Genomic DNA, 18,339 nt, shown 5'->3' with positions numbered 1-18,339 from the left:
GGCGTCTCTGCCGTTCACTAGGATCAGGTGGCCAAGCACAATCTCCCCCAACCATTCTGGGCTCCAATCCATGGAATAACATCATAAGCCACAACCTGGAAAAACAACGCACGGCACTGTTCGCAGGCTACAACATAACAGAGTAACAACTTTATGCCATGTGGGAGCTGTAACGTTTTGAAATGCATTACAGCGCTATGACTGATAGTATCTTATTTAAATATGTATATATGGGAACAATAGTTGTGTGACAACTTTGACACAGCCATTACATTTAGGAATGCAAACTACACTGGTTTAAAATGAGTCAGAGGATTTCTACAGAATTTGCTATATTTACTAGTATGGAGTCAGTTGCAAAAAATTCATGTAGGTGTAAAGGTAGAGACACACCAAACCGACGCCAAAGAACTAGTGCTGATGAAAGCCGACTGTGTTGTCGCCTTACGTCGCCTGCGTAGGGGGCAAAAAAGCTGCACTTGAACACACCGAGAGAACTACGGCCGACTGCCAGCTAGCATGCGCGTTCTGCGCCTGCGTGTAAATGAAACAACTCTCTATTTCATCAGATATATTTGTCTATATTCCTCATTCCGATGCTGCCGGTACACAAATCATAAACAAAGCAGCGTGTGCTTACTGTTTTCAATATCAAAACATATGATTAAGTCATCTCCGCTCGTGTTAATATTAAAATATTCGCAAAGGAACACTCAGGTAAGATGATGTAAAATTAGAACAGCCGGTCTGTGCCGTTTGGACTTTTTTGCTCGCTGTTTTGCTATTATTCTCGTGCACCGACTCATACATTAACCTGAACAGCCAATCAGAGTTCTCTCTCTCACCGACGACGATTCTACATGCTGAATCAGACCAAAAATCCCGACGCCGCCCGAGGCCCGACTAGTGCCAACAGTGCGGAACACATCGGAAAAACTATGTCGGCCAACGCTCAAAAACGGTCGACGTTGCCCGACTGCTGATCGTTGGCTTAGTGTGTCCAGGGCTTAAGGAAAGTTTTCATTTTTATTTTGATCTTTCCAGCCTCTCACGGAGACTTCAGATGCCCCAACGCCTGTGAAGAGACGACTCGACGCCTGTGAAGAGACGACTCAAAGCCGGCGATATGTTATGCCATAAATTACTACTTGATTAACTAACTGTATTTTTCTATGTACATTTCCGAAATGCAATTTCTGTAAAGCTGCTTTGAGACAATGTGTATTGTGAAAAGCGCTATACAAATAAATTTGAATTGAATTGAATTGAATCTTTCTCTCTCTTCTATAATGCAGTTATAATTTAAGCAGAATACATTTTTTTTTATTTGCACCCTTTTGTAATTGCATTGCAGAGTGAAGACGTCCAACAAGAAAATCTGCTTCACACAAACTGCCTAGAGCAAACTAACATGTGTGTGTTCTATAAGCAAGGATAAATTGCATCCAAAAAAAACATATAAAAAGAAAAAAAAAACACAAAGCGGTTGATATAGTAGCACAAACAGATAATCTGGAGCTATGGAAATGTTTTCATATTTTCACACAGCACTTGGACAACATTCCAGAATTCCTCACTAAGTGTCTTGGAATCTTTAATAATGTGATCTTGCCTATGTCATCTGACTCCCATTAAGGACAATGCATATCCGCCGGGCATGCAAAAAGATCAAAAGATACACAAAGATAATGTTGGGATCATGGGAGTAGTTCGCAGAATTACCACACAACCATGACTATCAGCAAACTGGGAGCAAGGCCCCTGCTGCATCTAATGTCCTCTGTGGCAATTTGGTTTACTGAGCAATTTGGAGTTTATCTCGCCTTCGATTGCTGTCAGCTATTTTTGGGGACATTATTTACTTCAGGCTGTGCAACATGGGCATCAAAATTCCAAGAGCTTTATGTAAGAATAAATGGGCAATTCTTCAAATGCACTTCAGATTACATGAAATCTTGAAAAATGAAACTTTTTCATACTATGTTAAGCATCACACACACATATATACATATGTATATATAACTATATATATATATTTATAACTATATATGAACTTTTCCATAGATTTTTGTATTACGTGATAGTAATGACATGTAATGCTAATGACATTTTTCACTTTTTGTAGTAAAAAATTATGGATAAACCTTGGAATTGATAACAACAATTTATCTAGCAGTCAATTAACTTTTAATCAACAGCTTCTAAAATAATATTCTCAAAAAAACTGTCCGGTTTGGTAATGACACCCAACCAGTAAAGCAACTCTTAGATAATGAAGTGAAAATTAATTAAAATGATCTTTAAAGGTCCACTTGTTCAACAATGTGCACAGTCACTTCTATTTTTACATAATTAAGAAAATTGTAATGGTAATGACAGCTGACAGCAAGAACGGTGATTCTTAGATAGATAGACAGATAGACAGATAGATAGATAGATAGATAGATAGATAGATAGATAGATAGATAGATAGATAGATAGATTAAAAAAATTAGAGACAGAAAAGTTCCTCTAATTGAACAATCTCCCAAATATCTTGAATATTAGATGTGGGAGAATTGTAGGTTGCAAGCCAGCCTTAACATGGTTTTGAACATGGGACTTGCAAATGTGAAAAACATCTGTAAAATATTAAAGGGGAGGGGCTAGGGGCATGCTTTTACCCTCAATTACTCTTGAATTAGTTGCTGTTTTAGGGTCTCTAGCAGAATGAACTGCCAAAATTAGCAATTTTACAATGCAGTCTGCGTTCTCATCACACACAAGTAAACAAAAAAGTTGTGGGTTGCCAAAGTGTGTAACTATAAACAGGCTGCACGTTCGCGGTGCTGTAGAAAGAGGAAGGGCTATAGCTTTAACTACATAAAACAGAGTGAACCGGGGAAACTGATGCAAAGGCTTAGGATAAAATCGGATTATTGTGATTTTTGTGCACTGCCATGAAAAATGCAAGGACCATATATAAAGCAACATAAAAATCTATTGTTGCAGAATTAGTGATTTAAAGAGCCAAAGCGCAATGCATTTCTGAGCAAAGCAGGATATCACGACAAGCATCCTCAGTCTACAACCCCACCGGTGTCCCAGATAGCCGGATGGCTAATGCCCCACATTTCCCTTTCCAATCTTACACAGCGCACATCAACATTTATTACCACAACAAAACCCAACACTGTCTATAGTACGTAACATTTTGCAAAACCAGCATACTTTTGACACGTAAATGTCAAACTGTGCGCGCGATAGCTGGGAAAACGGAGATCTTTACCTCGCACGATCCTTGTGCTGCTTCGGAAGGTGTGAAAATATCCCCGATGAATATCGCTAAGAAAAACCTTGAACTGTACTTTTAAATTCACAGCTTGTGGGCATGTTTATCTGTTTCCACAGCCGCTGATTAGAGCTTTTATCGTCGTCTCTTCCCATCCGTCTCCCTTCCCGTGTTTAGGTTAAAGCACTCGCAGGAAAAGTGATGTCATGGCTTGAAATTGTGTTGCCCGCCCCACTTTTAGTAAAAGGCCCTATCTTGGGCTCCACGTAGCATTTTCAAAAGCATGTTTTCATTTATAGTTTTGCCTCACACATTGATCTTGTTTAATAGTATTTTTTTATTTGCTAAAGCAGTCTGTTTTATTAAGCTATGGTGTCATCGCGTTATTTTCGTTACGCCTCTGCAGTGATAGCATTAATCATGACTAAGCAGCAATTCTGTATTTATATTTGTCCTTCAAGATTAAAATGCAATTCAGTGTTCTGTAGCACTATCTTCATATTTTTTAATTTTATCCCTTTAATTGTAAAAAAATGTAATTTATATTAAAAAATTATATATATATATATATATATATTCAAAACTGTATTATTTTCAACTAATCGTTTCTACTTAATAGCCACCATGTTCCAAATCAAACTAACTGCTAAATTTTCCAAGTAGGGAGCTCAACTTGTAATTGTTCAACATCCAGACACATTGTCCAGGGTTCTCACACTTTTCGACCAAATTGCATGACCTTTCCAGTCATTTGTGTTTACTGTACAAGGATTTCTGACATATAAAATCACTAATGAATCTTTCTATGAACCAGTTTGACTGAATTTTCAAAAAGAACCAACTCAAAATAACAATTTGCACGCAAATCAAACAGTGCAATAGCATGCAAGCAAGTTCAACAAACCATAGGTGTGTTTCCCAAAGCCAACTCCACAGATGCAAGTTCTGTGTTACCAATAGTTTAATGGTACATGCGACCAAAGTTGGCTAACGATACTTCTGGAAAACCCAACCCTGATCATTACTAGAACCATGTTATATCCACTATAGAAATTTCCATGACTCTGATGATAAAAATGCCCTGATATTTCTAGGTTTTCCAAGACCATGGGAACCCTGACGTTCCCAGAGGAGCTCCTCTCATGAGTGCAAAATTATAATTAACAAGAGCAAGATGAGATGTAAAGGTTTATTTTAGTGAACAAATCCCAGTATGAGTCACGAATATCATATGGAACCAGAAATGTGCTGGATAAAAATGGAGATGGTGCTTGGAGACTTTCAGTATTTAAACACATACCTGATCTTTGCCTTACAAAATAGAAACTATGTGCATATACTGTCCCTGGTGTGCAGAAGACACAATCTATATCAGAACATGTGCCATTGTGCTATTTTAAGTAAAGACAATGTTGGGTTAAATTGTGATGAAAGCAGACGTCCGGAATATGGCTTTTACATAGATATTTGAAATGTTTGAAATATCAAGGGTGCAACAGCTGAGAAAATCAGGACACAAGGTGCTCAGGATAAGGCATCTGTTGTTTTCGTGTCAGAATCCTTTGATGAATGCAGCATGGGAACCGCTTGTCCAACTGCTTCAAGTATTTCAGATTCAACCTGTAAAACAAGACAGTAGCTCTGGTGCTTAAAAGTCCACTTGTCATTGCAACGAATAAACACACCACTGAGGTTGCAGCATGTACATATTCAAAGTTATAATTACCTCATCTTCCACAGACATCTTGTCTCTCTCTGAGAGCTCAACATCTTGGGCAGATCCGTCTAGATATCCATGCTCCGACCCTGTCAGTATGTCCATGGGGGCCTCGGCAATCTCTCTGATGGTTTGGTCCTCTAATGCAAGCGCTGTATCAAACAGCAAGGGGGATGGGGGACACTGCAATCCCTCATCTTCAACATCAAGATCCTGCACATCAACAGACTTTAATTACATCACTGATGATTAGGGATGCAGCAATATTTAAATTCAGCACAGTAAATATTTCATGGTATGGTCAATAACCAATTAATAGCTGATATTAAATGTTATGCTATTTTGTCACAAAAAAAAACATTTTAAATATAGGCATTATGAAATTATAATGTACAGAATGAAAATGGCAAAAGATTACATTTAAGTGTTTAATTATAAGTGTTTTAAATAAATAAAAAAAGGTAATACTGCCAAGGTAAACTAAATGTAAAATTGGTAAATTAGAGAAATCCAATATCAAATAAAAAAACTGCTTTTGGCTGATAACTGATTTAGTATTAATATTTTGTGCAATGACAGTGTACCAAAAAAAAATTATATTAAAAATAGTGGTATTAATCTGAGATACTTTCATTTTTTTTTTACTTTCTTTTAAATGTCTCAATTAATAGCACATTTCTTAATAGTTTTAGTTGTAGTACCAAATCAGTTATTTTATAAGTGAACGTGTTTTTGCAAAAGAAAGTAAAAAATCTACTAAACAGCTCAACATCTAATTGTCACTGACGGCCAAATAACCAACACAAAAAAATCCAGCAATATGGGTAAATTTGCAATATTGTTTGTTTTTGAAAGCAGGCAATGGGAACAAATAATGGAAAAGCACATAAATAGCTTGTGGCATAACAGGAAAATGAGACGTTTCCAAAAATGAAATTAAATTAGAGGTTTTACTGTGGGCATAGAAAATGTCAGAAACAAAATTAAAGGAAGAGGACTGCTGAACATTCAGATTAATTTGCTTTTCATTCATGTGAGAATACGGGATATGATTTACACTGCAGGGAACATGTTTGAGCAGCACTGTTAGCAGGCATGTAGATACTTGATAGATCCTTCAGCAATCTGAAGAGGGGGCAAGGGTTTTTGGTGAACAAATTTAGCGCAGATTGCACACTTAATTATTCTGATAATGTGAAGGGATGTGCCAAAACACATGAGAAAAGCAATTGCACACAGCGATTTTTGTTTTAATGAGAAAAACCAAAACCAACACAAATCATACATCACTGAATTCCAGAGGTAGATTTTCTGTTGGCTGGAGCTCTGCAGCACTGAGGTACATGTCTGTGGGCGCAGACGCCAGCTGCTCCGGGGCAAGTGACTCCTGCTCGGGCTGGTACATGGGTGGAGGAAGAGACAGGTGCAGAGGACAGCGGGGCTCCTCAGACTGTCCCATGTGCACAGGACGATCACATGGAACGTCCTTCAGACCAGGGCACATCTTGAATAAAACTTGGCCACTATCTTGATAAATGTCTATTGTGAAGGGTTAAGGAGATAAGGAAAACTGGGGAAATTACTTTAAAATGTCAAAGATATGGGAGGCTAGATGAGGTGGAGAACTTGAACTGTTCCTTCAAACAGAAAGGACTTCACCATTAGATAATTCTGGGAAGTAAACAGACCATTAGAAGACTTTTGTATAAGCCACTGTTTGAAACCAACAGCTACAGCAAACTGCAGGCCTTGATTAAGGGCTACAAGAGCATGTGTGAGATATATATACATACAATATTATTAACTAAATGTCTATTTTTATTCAAAAGTCTTGAGTCAGCAAGATGTTTTTAATAAATTAATAATTTTGTTAAAACAGAACATTATTCTGATCAAAAGATTTCAACAAAAAAAGCAGCACTATTTTCACAATAGATAAGAAATGTTTCTTGACCACCAAATCAGCATAATATAATGAATTTCTGAAGGATCACTTGACACAAAAGACTGGAGTAATGATGCGGAAAATTCTTCTTTGCCACCACAGGTATAAATTTCATAATATATTGAAAAAGAAAACAGTTTTTAATTTTAAAACAATTGTATGTCACAATATTACTGTTTTTACTGTATTTGTAATCAAATGAATGCAGCCTTTCTGAGCATAAGACACTTAAAAAAATCCTACTGACCCCAAACTACTGAACAGTATATATACACCAAACTACTCAAATTATCAGTCCAAATTTATTTTTCTATTTGCCAGAAGAAAAAAAAAAGTTTAATAGATCCGAACATGCATAGATACAACAGAAGTGAAAAAGGATACGAGAGACGCAATGTCGTGTCATCGGCAGACACTGATTTGAACAGCGTGTCCCTTCCACAAAGGAAATACATCTCTGGCCTAAACGCATCGCCTGTGTGGGAAAAACACACACAAAAGAATTAAAAGATGCACAAATGAAATTGATAAAAAGTTACTGAGCATGACAATAGGCTCAGACTGATGTCCATTTCACAGTTTGAAAATCAAATGTCATTCAGGTCTGTAGACTAGAGATTAAACATTTTATTGTCGTATAAGACGTTACTAGAAAGTCCACCCATACCTGTGGCGTGCCTCCCTCAGTAATCGCTTGTCTGCGCTCTCTGAGCTGACGATGCAGCAACGCCTCCACTCCATAGCGGCGGCGATAACGTCGCAGAGCCTTTAATTTTTTTAGGTTCTCTCGTTCCTTCATGGACAGGCCCTCTGGACCCGTTAACAAGCTGCTCCCTGTATCACAAAATGTATTATATTATATGTTGACTAAACACATGAATGCAGCCAAACAATGACAGCAGAAGTCTTACCAATTGTCTCATGCTCAATCTTGCGGCTATGCAGGTAGCGTCGTTTCTTTTCTTTTAATAAGTGTTGCAGACGTTTGAATTGGTCTATGTAGAGGGACTGAAGTCTGATTAGTTTTTCACGTGTGATGAGCGCCACTTCCTCTGCTGTGTAAACACCTGCATGCCTATAGAAAATAAGTCACACTCATCAACTGACATCTCAGGGAGGGCAGCACGATAATGGTTAAACTGATAATCACGATTATTATCATAATTATCATATTATTATGTATATAATTATCAAAAGGGGTAATCATGTAACAAGGGCCATTTCACATGTGTCGTCTTGGCCTGTAGGTGGCACATGGATTTTGTTTAATAAACTATGATAGTTAGCATTACTCATACTTGTCTTTTTTATCCTTATAGCCATGTTAATCTCAGAAATGAACAGTGCAAACAGATGGTGGCTACGTAGTTTTCAACTGCTTTGCATTATGAAAACTGGTAGAAACTTTGAGTAGCTTCTCTCATATAAAAGAGAATTTCCTATTATTAATTCCAATAATTCCAATTATGTTAAATTTTTACTTAGTATTGTTGGTTGCATGGACCACATTTATTAACCAATCATGATAGAAAATTATATGGTTAGGAATTTTTGGATTTATTACAGCTAATCACAGAGAAGGTTCGCTCTCAGATTTAGTGGCAGAAACTCGCACAAGCGGCCTCATGAAGGAACGCAGACTGGCTGTATGACAGCTTTCATTCAGGTAGAATTTCACAATGAACATTGCTAAACGCTAAAACAAATGTTTGTCAGTGTTGTCAGATCATCATCTCTTTTTACAGCGCAGAGAGTGTACACATGGTTGCCAGAGATTAAAGGGATAGTTCACCCAAAAATTAAAATTAGCCCATGATTTACTCACCCTCAAGTCATCCTAGGTGTAGATGACATTCTTCTTTCAGACGAATACAATCTGAGTTATATTTAAAAAAATGTCCTGGCTCTTCCAAGCTTTATAATGGCAGTGAAGGACTGTTTCTGTTTTGACCGACTGTGTTGTCGCATCGCGTCGGGGTAAACAGCTGTACTTGAACACACCGAGAGAACTACTGCCCGACTGTTAGCTAGAATGCGGGTTCTGCGCCTGCGTGTAAATGAGACAACTGTCTATTTCTGAAGATATATTCATCTATATTCGACATTCAAAAAGAGAAAACGACGCTGCAGGCTGCAGATAACGTTACACAAACCATAAAGCAGTGCGTGCTTACCGTTTTGAATATCAATCCTGTTAAACACTTTCTTTATTCCACTCCACTCATGTTAATATTTAAATATTTGCCAAGGAACACTCATGTAAGATGCCGTAACATAACAGCAGCCTTCTATCTGTACCGTTTTGACTTCTTTGTTCTCTTCTTTGCTGTTTTGCTATTATTCTCGTGCACTGACTCGTTCACTAAGCTGAACAGCCAATCAGAGTTCTCTCTCTCACCGACGGCCCGACGCCGATTCAACATGTCGAATCGGCTGTTACAAAGCCGACGAGGACCAATTTCAGCCGACGGTGCGGAACACACTGAGAAAACTTAGTCGGCCGACGCACAAAAACTGCCCGACGGCCGACCGTCGGCTTGATGTGTTCCTGCCTTAAAGCGCAACTTATGCAAGTAATGCGACACTACGCCATGAGGCACTACGCTACTTTCGACGTCACAAGTTGCGTAATTTGCACTTTAGGCGTAAGTAGACTGTGATTGGCCGTTTGAGTTATTGTATTCGTCTGAAAGAAGAAGGTCATATACACCTAGGAGGGTGGCATTCATTTATTAAAACTGATACAAAACAGTTGCAAGAAACAAAGCAGATAAGAAAATTAAATTGAGTAATGTCTCACTTCAAAGGGTCTTCATGGTCACTATCAAGACTTTCAGCATCACTGTCAGGGTCTCCTCTCCATGTCTGATCCAAAACAATTGGATCCTGCTCCTCCTCACTCCAGCTCTCTTCATCTATACAAGGAAAAAAATATAGACAAATTATATCGACAAACGTCATAAAACAAAATACATTTAAGAAATTGCAACTCTTGTATCACCATTTTATTCTGTTATGCTCAAAACTATTAAAAATGTATTTGTGTCAAAACGCAGGACAACATCTGTATAAATAAATAAATAAATAAATGTTTAAATGGCACAACATATCACCATAAAAAAAATTGAATGTATAGATATGGTTATTAGAAAACAATATCACAAAATAAAGAAGCAAAAATGACAACTTACATAAAATTATTACATTAAAATAATACATTGCATAAACCATTATTTAGTATCCTTTGATATTAGTTCAATGACAGCAGGAATACATTTTTAAAAAAGCATTTAAATTTGTAGCCAGTATAATAGGGTCTTTTGTTGCTTATACCACATTTAATTTTGTTAATTTCCTCTGGAGTAGCAACCAAACGTGAGTCTCTTTAGTCATCAGTTCACACACACAGGTTTTTTTGCATCACATTCAGACTTACAGAGATTTCTCAATGGTTACAAGGCCAAAAGCAAGTAACAGCACGATTAGACGCGAATTAGATCTAACCTAGTATGCGACTAGCTTCACTTCGGCCCTCGTGACTGTGAGCTCCAGATTCTGGCCGACTATAGCCGCTGAGCTGAGACAGTAGAACTTCAGGGGATGGTCCAGAAGCAGATGCCTTCCGCATTTGGGCTTGTTGAACCAAGGCATTTCTGCGTGCATGCTCAGCACAGAACGCAACCCTAACAGAAAGAAAAACAACATTAATAGTCAAATAAAAAATATAGAAACCAGGTACTTTCTTAACCATGCTAAGGGAGTAAACACACTCACCCCTCTTTTTTCTCCGGTTTTGGGGCTGCATTGGGGCAGCGCTTGCCATTCTTGTTGGAAACATAGCTGCATTGCCTGTAGGGAGCATTTTTATCTTCAAGAACATGTTTGATGCAGAACTCCAGGCCTTCCAGACGAGGCTGTGAACAGGGTCTCTGGGTGAAGGAGCAGGTCTGAGGTTCTTGAGAGCGAGCAGCTTGAGTCACTCGACCTCTGCTGGATGGCAGAACGTGGATCCGAATCCTGTTCATCCCTGATGCAATGAGAAAGTCAACATACATAACCAAATCAAATACAAACACCATAACTCAGGTACTCTGAATTTCCAGTTATTCATCATACTGCATACATATTTTATAAAATTAGAAAATAATGTGGCTTATGAGAGGACGCTTAGAGCATAACCACAAAAAAAATCTTAAAATAATTTTTTTCATTTCATTATATCCGCATCAAAATCCCTGGTATTTCTACATACCACATGCCATAAACTTGATTATGCACATCTACTAAAGATAAACAAGAACTGGTTTAAATGCTCATTTCATTTTTTAACGTAACATGGTAACATTAAGGCTTTACTGTACATCAGCACACGAGAGTCGTTCAGACCCAGTAAAAGCATGTGGGATAACGTTATACAGTAAACTCCAAGAGCATTCAGACAGTCGTATAGATAATTTCTTTAACTTTGCATTCGCAAAAAAAATGTAACGTTAGCATAACAGAAGCTACGAGTTCTAAACCATTTTTAGAAATCATAAGATTGACATTTTAATCTTATGGAGAAAGCGCCAAATTCATACGTCAGTGCTGGTATTCGGCCATCTTTGAAATGGGAGGATAAAATACTCTTTGATTTTAACTCACAGAAACTGATATAATTAATCAATATATATATCATCAATTGAGTCTAAAACTGTTGTTGTACGTTATAGAATATAATCTCTATGTGAAAACTCACCTATGGAGTAATACTTGTTAACGTTTACGTGAGATCTTCTGCTGCCCCTTCCAGCTTTCCACGAAATGCACTAACAATGAGCTCTGTGTACTAGGAACGTCATCCATTTTAGCGCCCTCCTACGTTTAACGTTGATTGGACCACAGCCTTGTAAGGAACCATTTGATTGGAGGAAAATACTTCACGAACGAGTATAGTCCCTTATTATTGGCTGCTCTATCGCAGAGCAGTTTTTGTTGGCAGCAACTGTATGCTCCAAAAAGTGTAACAAAATAAAAGCAGTCCAGCAATAAACAGAAGCAGGTGGACTCTAAAATAAATAATTTAATAATTGCAAAAGGTTTTTCTGTTGATAAATTCATGCTTTGTTTTGTGCAAGAGATTGATCTTTTCCATAAAGCTGCCATGACTTGTACATCCTTCTCAATTTCCTCAGATTTGGTTTGGGAAGAGCCTGTGGGGATATTAAAAAATGAAACATAAAATATTAGAAAAAATACAACAAAAATTTTTTTTCCCGATTAGTTGAAACATACCTGTTGATCTTCTAAGTGGTGAAGATCTGCTAGAGGAACGATGGAAGGTCTTCCATGAGCACACTGGAAAGGAAGATGACAAGAGGAGAGCGAGCTCACCAGACTACAGCACTCCTCTTTACTCAAAATGTCATTGAACTTAATTGCTCCTGTTAAGATAAATAAATAAATTTAATTAATATGCACAAGAATATGTTGAAAATGCTAATTATTGCCAACAGCTTAAAAATAGCTAAAAAAATGGACAATCGTTAAATGTACTCAAAGTGTACACAAACATGTTTAGACACATTGTGGCTTCTTTTGTATAAATGGGAGAAGGGGGAGACAGTTTCTGTGTTCCCTATAACAGTTAACAAACAGAATATATTAAAATGAATGGTGGATTTATAACACTAACCATGACACGCTTGTGAAGCGAGAACATTATGTACTGTCAGAGGCAGCGTTCCTCTCGCTCTTCCTGTTGAGTGGAGAAGCTGCAATATGAGTCAAAAGAACAAAATATCATAAATGTATCCCATTCAAGCTCCAAAAACATCCCATTTGTAATATTTTGTTTACAGTGCTGGGTAGCAAATGATTACACGTAATCTAGATTATGTAATCAGATCCAAAAATTAAAAACTTGTAATTAGAATATAACACATATATATATATATATATATATATATATACATATATATATATATATATATATATATATATATATATATATATATATATATATATATATATATATATATATATATATGTTAAAATACTCATAATCAGACTACAGTTACTTTTTTATTGATTACATTATTACTTAATATTCACAAAATGGCAGTAAATTATCCAGTATTCATTGATTCCCCCTAATTATCTGTTAAATTTTCTTTCCTAAAAAAGCCGATTTCTTAAATATGTTCAGAAAGTCTTTGTAGAACTGCACACACAGACCAGCCGACTATAATTATGTGTAAAATTGAGATGCTACAAGGCATAAACAAATAAAATAGTTTATAACTATTATAACTAATAACTTAGTTACTGTTTTGTTTTAGTTTTTTTAGCTTTTCATCAATTTACAAACCCTCTGCAGGTCCTTCCCAAACCCTAGCTTGGAAGACCCTAACGTAATGTAATTTTATTTTTATTTTTAATCATTTCATTTTGTTGTTAACATAAAATGGAATCATTTTTCTTTCTCTTTGTATTTTTTTACCAATATCGAACAAGATTATACTATTCAAATCTAAAAGTAATCCAATAGTAGTCAGATTATATAATTTGAAATGTGTAATGTATTAGATTACGTTACTAACTACAATTTTTTGTAATTTATTTCACTAATAGACAATAATCTGTAAGCAATCTACCCAGCACTGCAAATCACGTACAGTATGGACATGCCAGCTCACCTCAATGTGTTCTCGCAGGTAGTCCTACAGAATAAAATATACAGTGCATGAGTCTAAATTGAGTTTAAAACAATAAAAAGACAAAAACAAATAAGAACTGAGTCTGACCTCTGCAATGGTTTTAATTACTGACCGCCTTCCACGGCGGAGCTCTGTGCTTTCTTTCTCGATGAAACATGTGGGAAGTCTCTCCAACAACACATTCAGTGACTCACTCTTTGGGAACCTTACATCTAAAGCAAGACCCCTCAGGAAGGCCTGACAAGACCTTCAAGAACAAAAGAGAGATTTATGGCATTTTGTTTTGGCAAAGGTGCAGAACTAATTGAACACACATGCATGTTTCAAAGAGAAGATGACGATGTAATCAGGAATGTTCAAACAGCTCAAACAGCTGCACTGACCTCAGAAGTCTCAATTCCTCCTCAGTTACATTAATCTCCAAGGGTGGGGATACACTTGAAGAACACAGCCTCTTATTTCCAGGTGTGTCTGGGTCATCCTCATAGGAGTCTAAATCAAACAACAAGCAGTGTGGGAAAAATACATTGAATCCTTATACACCTCTTCTTTATTAGCCTTTTAATGCTTTTACATGAACTTTGTTTGTTTTTTTATTCTTATAAGTTTGGGGTCGGTAAGATATTTAAATGTTTTCAAAGGCTACATTTATTTGATTTAAAAAAATACAATAACACGTTAATATTGTGAAATATCTGTTGAATCTCTGCTTTCTATTTTAATGTATTTTTAAATGTGATTTATTCTTGTGACGGCAAAGCTGAATATTCATCAGCATCATTACTACAGTCTTCAGTGTGACATGATCCTTCAGAAATCATTTTAACATGCTGATTTCGTGCTTAACCCTTACATCATTACCATTTACCTGTTACCAAACCCTCCAGTCGAACTCTTTCATGGGCAGCATGTTGATCAACCAACACTAGAAGATTTCCTGCAGTAGAAGGCAAAGAAAAATGTTTAGGACATCATCACACTATTCAATGCAATGATTTTCAGGCCATGGCACCTTCATTCGTACTGCTTTCAGACACATCCTGTTCTGTTGTATTTATCAAACAAGCAAGGAACTTCTTGTCCACTTGATTGATGACCTAAGGTAAAAAGAAATGTTTGTTGTGTATTAAATCTTAGATTCATTCTCACCATTGTAAGTGTCAGTTCCTCAGTGCACAAAAAGAGTTGATGTACAATACTTACTCTCATTGTGTGGATCATATTCTTGGTAAAACGGTAGGGGAAAAGAATATTGTGTATTTTTACAGCAAGACCCTCAGCTTGACCACTGGTTACATCCACGGCAATCTTTTCAGAATAATTATTAGTGTGAGCCAAATTAATTTGAATTGTTTTTAAAAAAAATGTATTACATTAAAGATCATTAAACTATATAATTTATTAAACCAGTAGTCTTTATACCTCTGGAGGCCGTATGAACACTGGGTTACTCCATTTTGAGAATAAAGTCGACAATGAATCGGGACCTTGGGCATCCTCTTAAAAGAGTAAAAAGAGAAACAATTAGTTAATGTGCACTAAAAAGCTGATTTCAGTCCTGATGTCAGTCTAGAGCTGTACCTCTGCTGTCTGTCCCTGAGTTAAGAGCTCTTTCTGCTCTGGGCTTGGGCAGAAAGGGAAGTACAATGTCTGTCTGAAATGGATAACACCTGTACTCAAATCCTATGAGCAAAGACATGCTGATTATAATATAAATATCTGTACATTAGTGATCCAAAAACGTCTCCCTGAATTTCTCCCACCTGTTCTTGAAATAACACTGACCGCCATGTTAGTGACATCTGTGGTGCATGGCACTTGAGTCTCCTCCACAGGAGGAGAGTCGTATTTGCTGAGCCCTGTAACTTGGTTTATGTAAACTAGCTTTCCTAAGCAACTGTCATAATGAGCCAGCCAGCTGCTGGACATTGGGATTGTTTCAACACTGTCATTTGTATTCTGACCTTCATTTCCTGTGTTGCTGCACAGAAGATCATGCTGAGAGGTTACTCTGGCTTCATCAACACTGCTCACACTTCCCAAAAAGGAAGGCACATTCTTGTTGCAGAGGTGAGAGTCTTCTAAAATTGAGGAAGGTATTGTTGTGTCCTGCTCAATCAGAGCGAAGACTGGGTTATCTTTAGAAGAATCATGGACAACTGAATCAACAGTTCCAAAGGATCCAAATAATACATTTTCTTTTTGTAATTCACAGGACTTTTCTTCAAAGTTTGAGTCTTGTACAACTGGAAAAGACGATTCCATGGTAAGAAAGTCTGTATCTCTGCTGACCTCTCTGAATGCCATTTTATCATGTTTGAAGTAGGAACATTTGGCAGCCAATGATCCATTGTTCCATGGTGAAGATTCTGCATAACATTCAGAACTACATGGAGGATGAGCATCTGAAATCTTCCTCAATAAGGCCTTGTCTAAATCATCAAAGCACAAAGTAGATCCTACAAAGAGGTCATTAGAATTTCTAGAGGATTCTAGTTGTAAAAGGCTTGTTTTTCCTGTACTTGGTTGTTCTTTTTCAGGATCCTTCCAAAACAACCTTTTGAACTTGTCAAGAGATCCTGTTTCAAAAGACAGAGTTAATTTATGACACGATGCAGCTCTGCAAGTCTTTGAGCTGGTACCATAAAAAACATGTTTGTCTTCTTCAATGTCATTTAATGGTAACTTTCTCTTTTTTGGAGAAATTTTTTTTGGGAAGCAGAATCTTTTTAAACTATCTTGCGCCCCTTTTACATCCAGAATTGAAATCTTGTGTTTTTTGCTTCCCATCACATTTATGTTGTTGTTGTTGTTGTTAACAGTAACTGGCAAATCATTATGGCTTATATTAGGAGAAATTGCATTTTCATCTTCTTTGCGATTGTTATTAATTTCTGTAGCAACTGCAAATGTGGTCTGCAAATGCAAATCGCCACCCTGAAGAGCTTTTTCAGCGTCTGATTCTTCACTGGAAAAGGTTTCGGTGTTTATTGACACTTGCTCCAACATTTGACCACCAGAGACTTCTAAACCACTTGCATTATCCTTTTTCTCAGTCAGTGCGTCACACTTTTCACGTGTTTGCTCAGCACTGAGGTTTTGTTCTGCCACAGGAGTTTTTGCATTCCTCAATGGACTACTTGATGGACCATCGCTGCCATTCATGGAAAACTCTGTCACCAGATTCTCCTTAGTAAGAAATGCTTTTACTCCTTCTTCAATGCAGATGAGTACATTATCCCAGTCTTTGAACTCTATCAGTGACTTGGCTGGTTCGAGGCATATATCATACTCTGAGTAATGGCATTTGATATTTAAAACATAGACGCCATGGAGATCACACCCGCCTCTTTGCTTGGGGCTCGATGTTAACGAATATGCTGTTGGGCTGTTGTTTTGTCTCGCAGCACTGCTAACTCTCTTCAGAAGGCTGTTGAGTGTTTTATGAATGCATGTCTTCAGAAGTAGCCTCCCATTTACAAATAGGAATTGCAAGCTGTTATTGTAATGCCCCTCTCGACCGATATAACCAGTCATTTTGAACTGCTCATGGACGTAATTGACCTCTCCGAGCTTTTGGGCTCGATTCAAGCCATGAATCTGCAGAAACCTGTAATAGGTACTGCTTGTTTTAGAGAGCTGCACCATCATGTGAGCCGAATTTTCTTTTTTCACTGTGAATGACACAGATGGGTGCATCAGAGATATGGCCTCCACTCTCTGACGGATGCGTTCGGTTTCTAAAACAGCATCCATTCTCTTTCTTCGGACTGGCATGTTGTGGAAGAGATTGTAGACGGACACAGTCGTCCCTGCGGAGGGACGAACAGTTTGAGCTTCTAAAACATCCGATGCATGTACTTCATTAAAGGTTTTAACGTATGTTTTCACCGACAGCTTAGTCCTAGATGACATTTCAACCATTTCTGCAAGGGAGACAATACTGGAAATTGCTTCCCCTCTGAACCCATAAAATCTGAGATTATCCAGATCCTCCAGTGTGCTACATTTGCTTGTGTTGTATCGCAATCCCACTCTCTCCATGTCCTCCCGGCACATCCCTGAGCCATTGTCGATAACCTGCAGCTTGCAGGCTTCTATGTCTATTTTGACAGCCACACATGTTGCTCCAGCATCAATGCTGTTCAATAGGAGCTCCTCCAAACATTGCTGCAATGAGAAAATAGCAACACCAGAGCGCAGCTGTGCTTGAACATCTTGGGGCAAACTCTTTATCATTCTAAAAAACATAAAAGTTAAAATACTTTAATGCACAGAGATGAAAAATATAAAATAAAATATTAATCAAAAATGTAAATAACGACGCACATAAGAGAAGTATAATTATCATTTCATTTGAAATAATACTTAAATTAATACACGTCTATACCTCTTTGGTGGGTTGTGAGATGTTATTTGTGACTGAACGTGCAGAAAACAAGCCGTCTGTCAGTTTGTCAGCTTTGACGGTTGCCACAACACCGGTAAAGATGCATTTAGGTTCTAAAAAAATGAAGGTTTCCTTAGCCACTCAATTTAATATGGTGTTTCTACAACTTGTGATAAAAAATAATTTTGCATGGTATTTCATTAGTTAACTCGTTTAAGTGGTACATCCATTATTTCTGTTGTGGGTTCGATCCGCTTTCACTCACAACTGCAGCGGAAATGACGTCTACGGATAAGCAGCAGCGTGAAGCAAGCGACT

At 37.4% G+C, this 18,339-nt stretch overlaps 3 protein-coding genes and 1 non-coding gene across 8 annotated transcripts in view; all 4 read right to left on the bottom strand.

Moving 5' to 3' along the window:
- nckap5l (NCK-associated protein 5-like) overlaps positions 1–3,474 on the bottom strand; it is a 28,815-nt gene extending 25,341 nt beyond the window's left edge. For 2 of the 4 annotated variants that reach the window (XM_077218173.1, XM_077218177.1), the window contains exon 1: positions 3,269–3,471. The gene's annotated coding sequence lies outside the window, so the exon portion shown is untranslated. Of the gene's footprint in view, positions 1–3,268 lie in introns of all 4 variants that reach the window. The other 2 variants (XM_077218171.1, XM_077218175.1) reach the window with 2 other exon arrangements.
- A 972-nt stretch (positions 3,475–4,446) lies between these two features.
- On the bottom strand, positions 4,447–11,818 carry kansl2 (KAT8 regulatory NSL complex subunit 2). Its single transcript, XM_077218686.1, has 10 exons — positions 11,672–11,818; positions 10,708–10,960; positions 10,438–10,616; positions 9,734–9,848; positions 7,845–8,008; positions 7,601–7,767; positions 7,318–7,408; positions 6,274–6,527; positions 4,998–5,201; positions 4,447–4,891 (listed from the first exon to the last, which is right to left on the bottom strand). Exons 2-10 carry the CDS (start codon positions 10,956–10,958, stop codon positions 4,796–4,798), a joined length of 1,521 nt encoding a protein of 506 aa, XP_077074801.1. The 5' UTR covers positions 10,959–10,960; positions 11,672–11,818; the 3' UTR covers positions 4,447–4,795.
- LOC143727528 (small nucleolar RNA SNORA2/SNORA34 family) lies at positions 6,618–6,752 on the bottom strand. Its single transcript, XR_013199519.1, has one exon. It is a non-coding gene; the product is annotated as a small nucleolar RNA SNORA2/SNORA34 family (small nucleolar RNA).
- Positions 11,819–11,977: 159 nt separating the features above from the next.
- On the bottom strand, positions 11,978–18,301 carry mlh3 (mutL homolog 3 (E. coli)). Of its 2 annotated transcripts, XM_077218684.1 has the most exons (13): positions 18,022–18,286; positions 15,395–17,871; positions 15,213–15,314; positions 15,054–15,130; positions 14,835–14,939; positions 14,644–14,728; positions 14,500–14,568; positions 14,015–14,123; positions 13,719–13,878; positions 13,611–13,634; positions 12,608–12,686; positions 12,208–12,356; positions 11,978–12,125 (listed from the first exon to the last, which is right to left on the bottom strand). In XM_077218684.1, exons 2-13 carry the CDS (start codon positions 17,868–17,870, stop codon positions 12,030–12,032), a joined length of 3,531 nt encoding a protein of 1,176 aa, XP_077074799.1. In that variant the 5' UTR covers position 17,871; positions 18,022–18,286; the 3' UTR covers positions 11,978–12,029. The 2 variants fall into 2 exon arrangements, with proteins under 2 accessions (XP_077074799.1, XP_077074800.1); XM_077218685.1 differs by lacking the exon at positions 15,213–15,314 and having other exon boundaries at positions 15,596–17,871; positions 18,022–18,301.
- Between the last annotated feature and the right edge of the window lie 38 nt (positions 18,302–18,339).

Source organism: Siphateles boraxobius, unplaced genomic scaffold (assembly GCF_051911475.1).
Source record: "Siphateles boraxobius isolate OS27281-9 unplaced genomic scaffold, OSU_SipBor_1 77, whole genome shotgun sequence".
Taxonomy (NCBI): domain Eukaryota; kingdom Metazoa; phylum Chordata; class Actinopteri; order Cypriniformes; family Leuciscidae; genus Siphateles; species Siphateles boraxobius.
Note: the sequence above shows the minus strand (reverse complement) of the source record. Positions and strands in the feature narration are given on the sequence as shown.

Coding starts and splice junctions, on each gene's coding strand:
- mlh3 (XM_077218684.1), bottom strand. CDS start 17,870: ATGATAAAGAGTTTGCCCCAAGATGTTCAAGCACAGCTGCGCTCTGGT. Junction 14,940..15,053: donor TGTTCATACGGCCTCCAGAG/GTATAAAGACTA, acceptor TATTCTGAAAAG/ATTGCCGTGGATGTAACCAG. Junction 14,569..14,643: donor TGAAAGCAGTACGAATGAAG/GTGCCATGGCCT, acceptor CTTCTACTGCAG/GAAATCTTCTAGTGTTGGTT.
- kansl2 (XM_077218686.1), bottom strand. CDS start 10,958: ATGAACAGGATTCGGATCCACGTTCTGCCATCCAGCAGAGGTCGAGTG. Junction 9,849..10,437: donor TGAAGCTAGTCGCATACTAG/GTTAGATCTAAT, acceptor TTCCTTGTATAG/ATGAAGAGAGCTGGAGTGAG. Junction 7,409..7,600: donor CTGAGGGAGGCACGCCACAG/GTATGGGTGGAC, acceptor TTTCCCACACAG/GCGATGCGTTTAGGCCAGAG.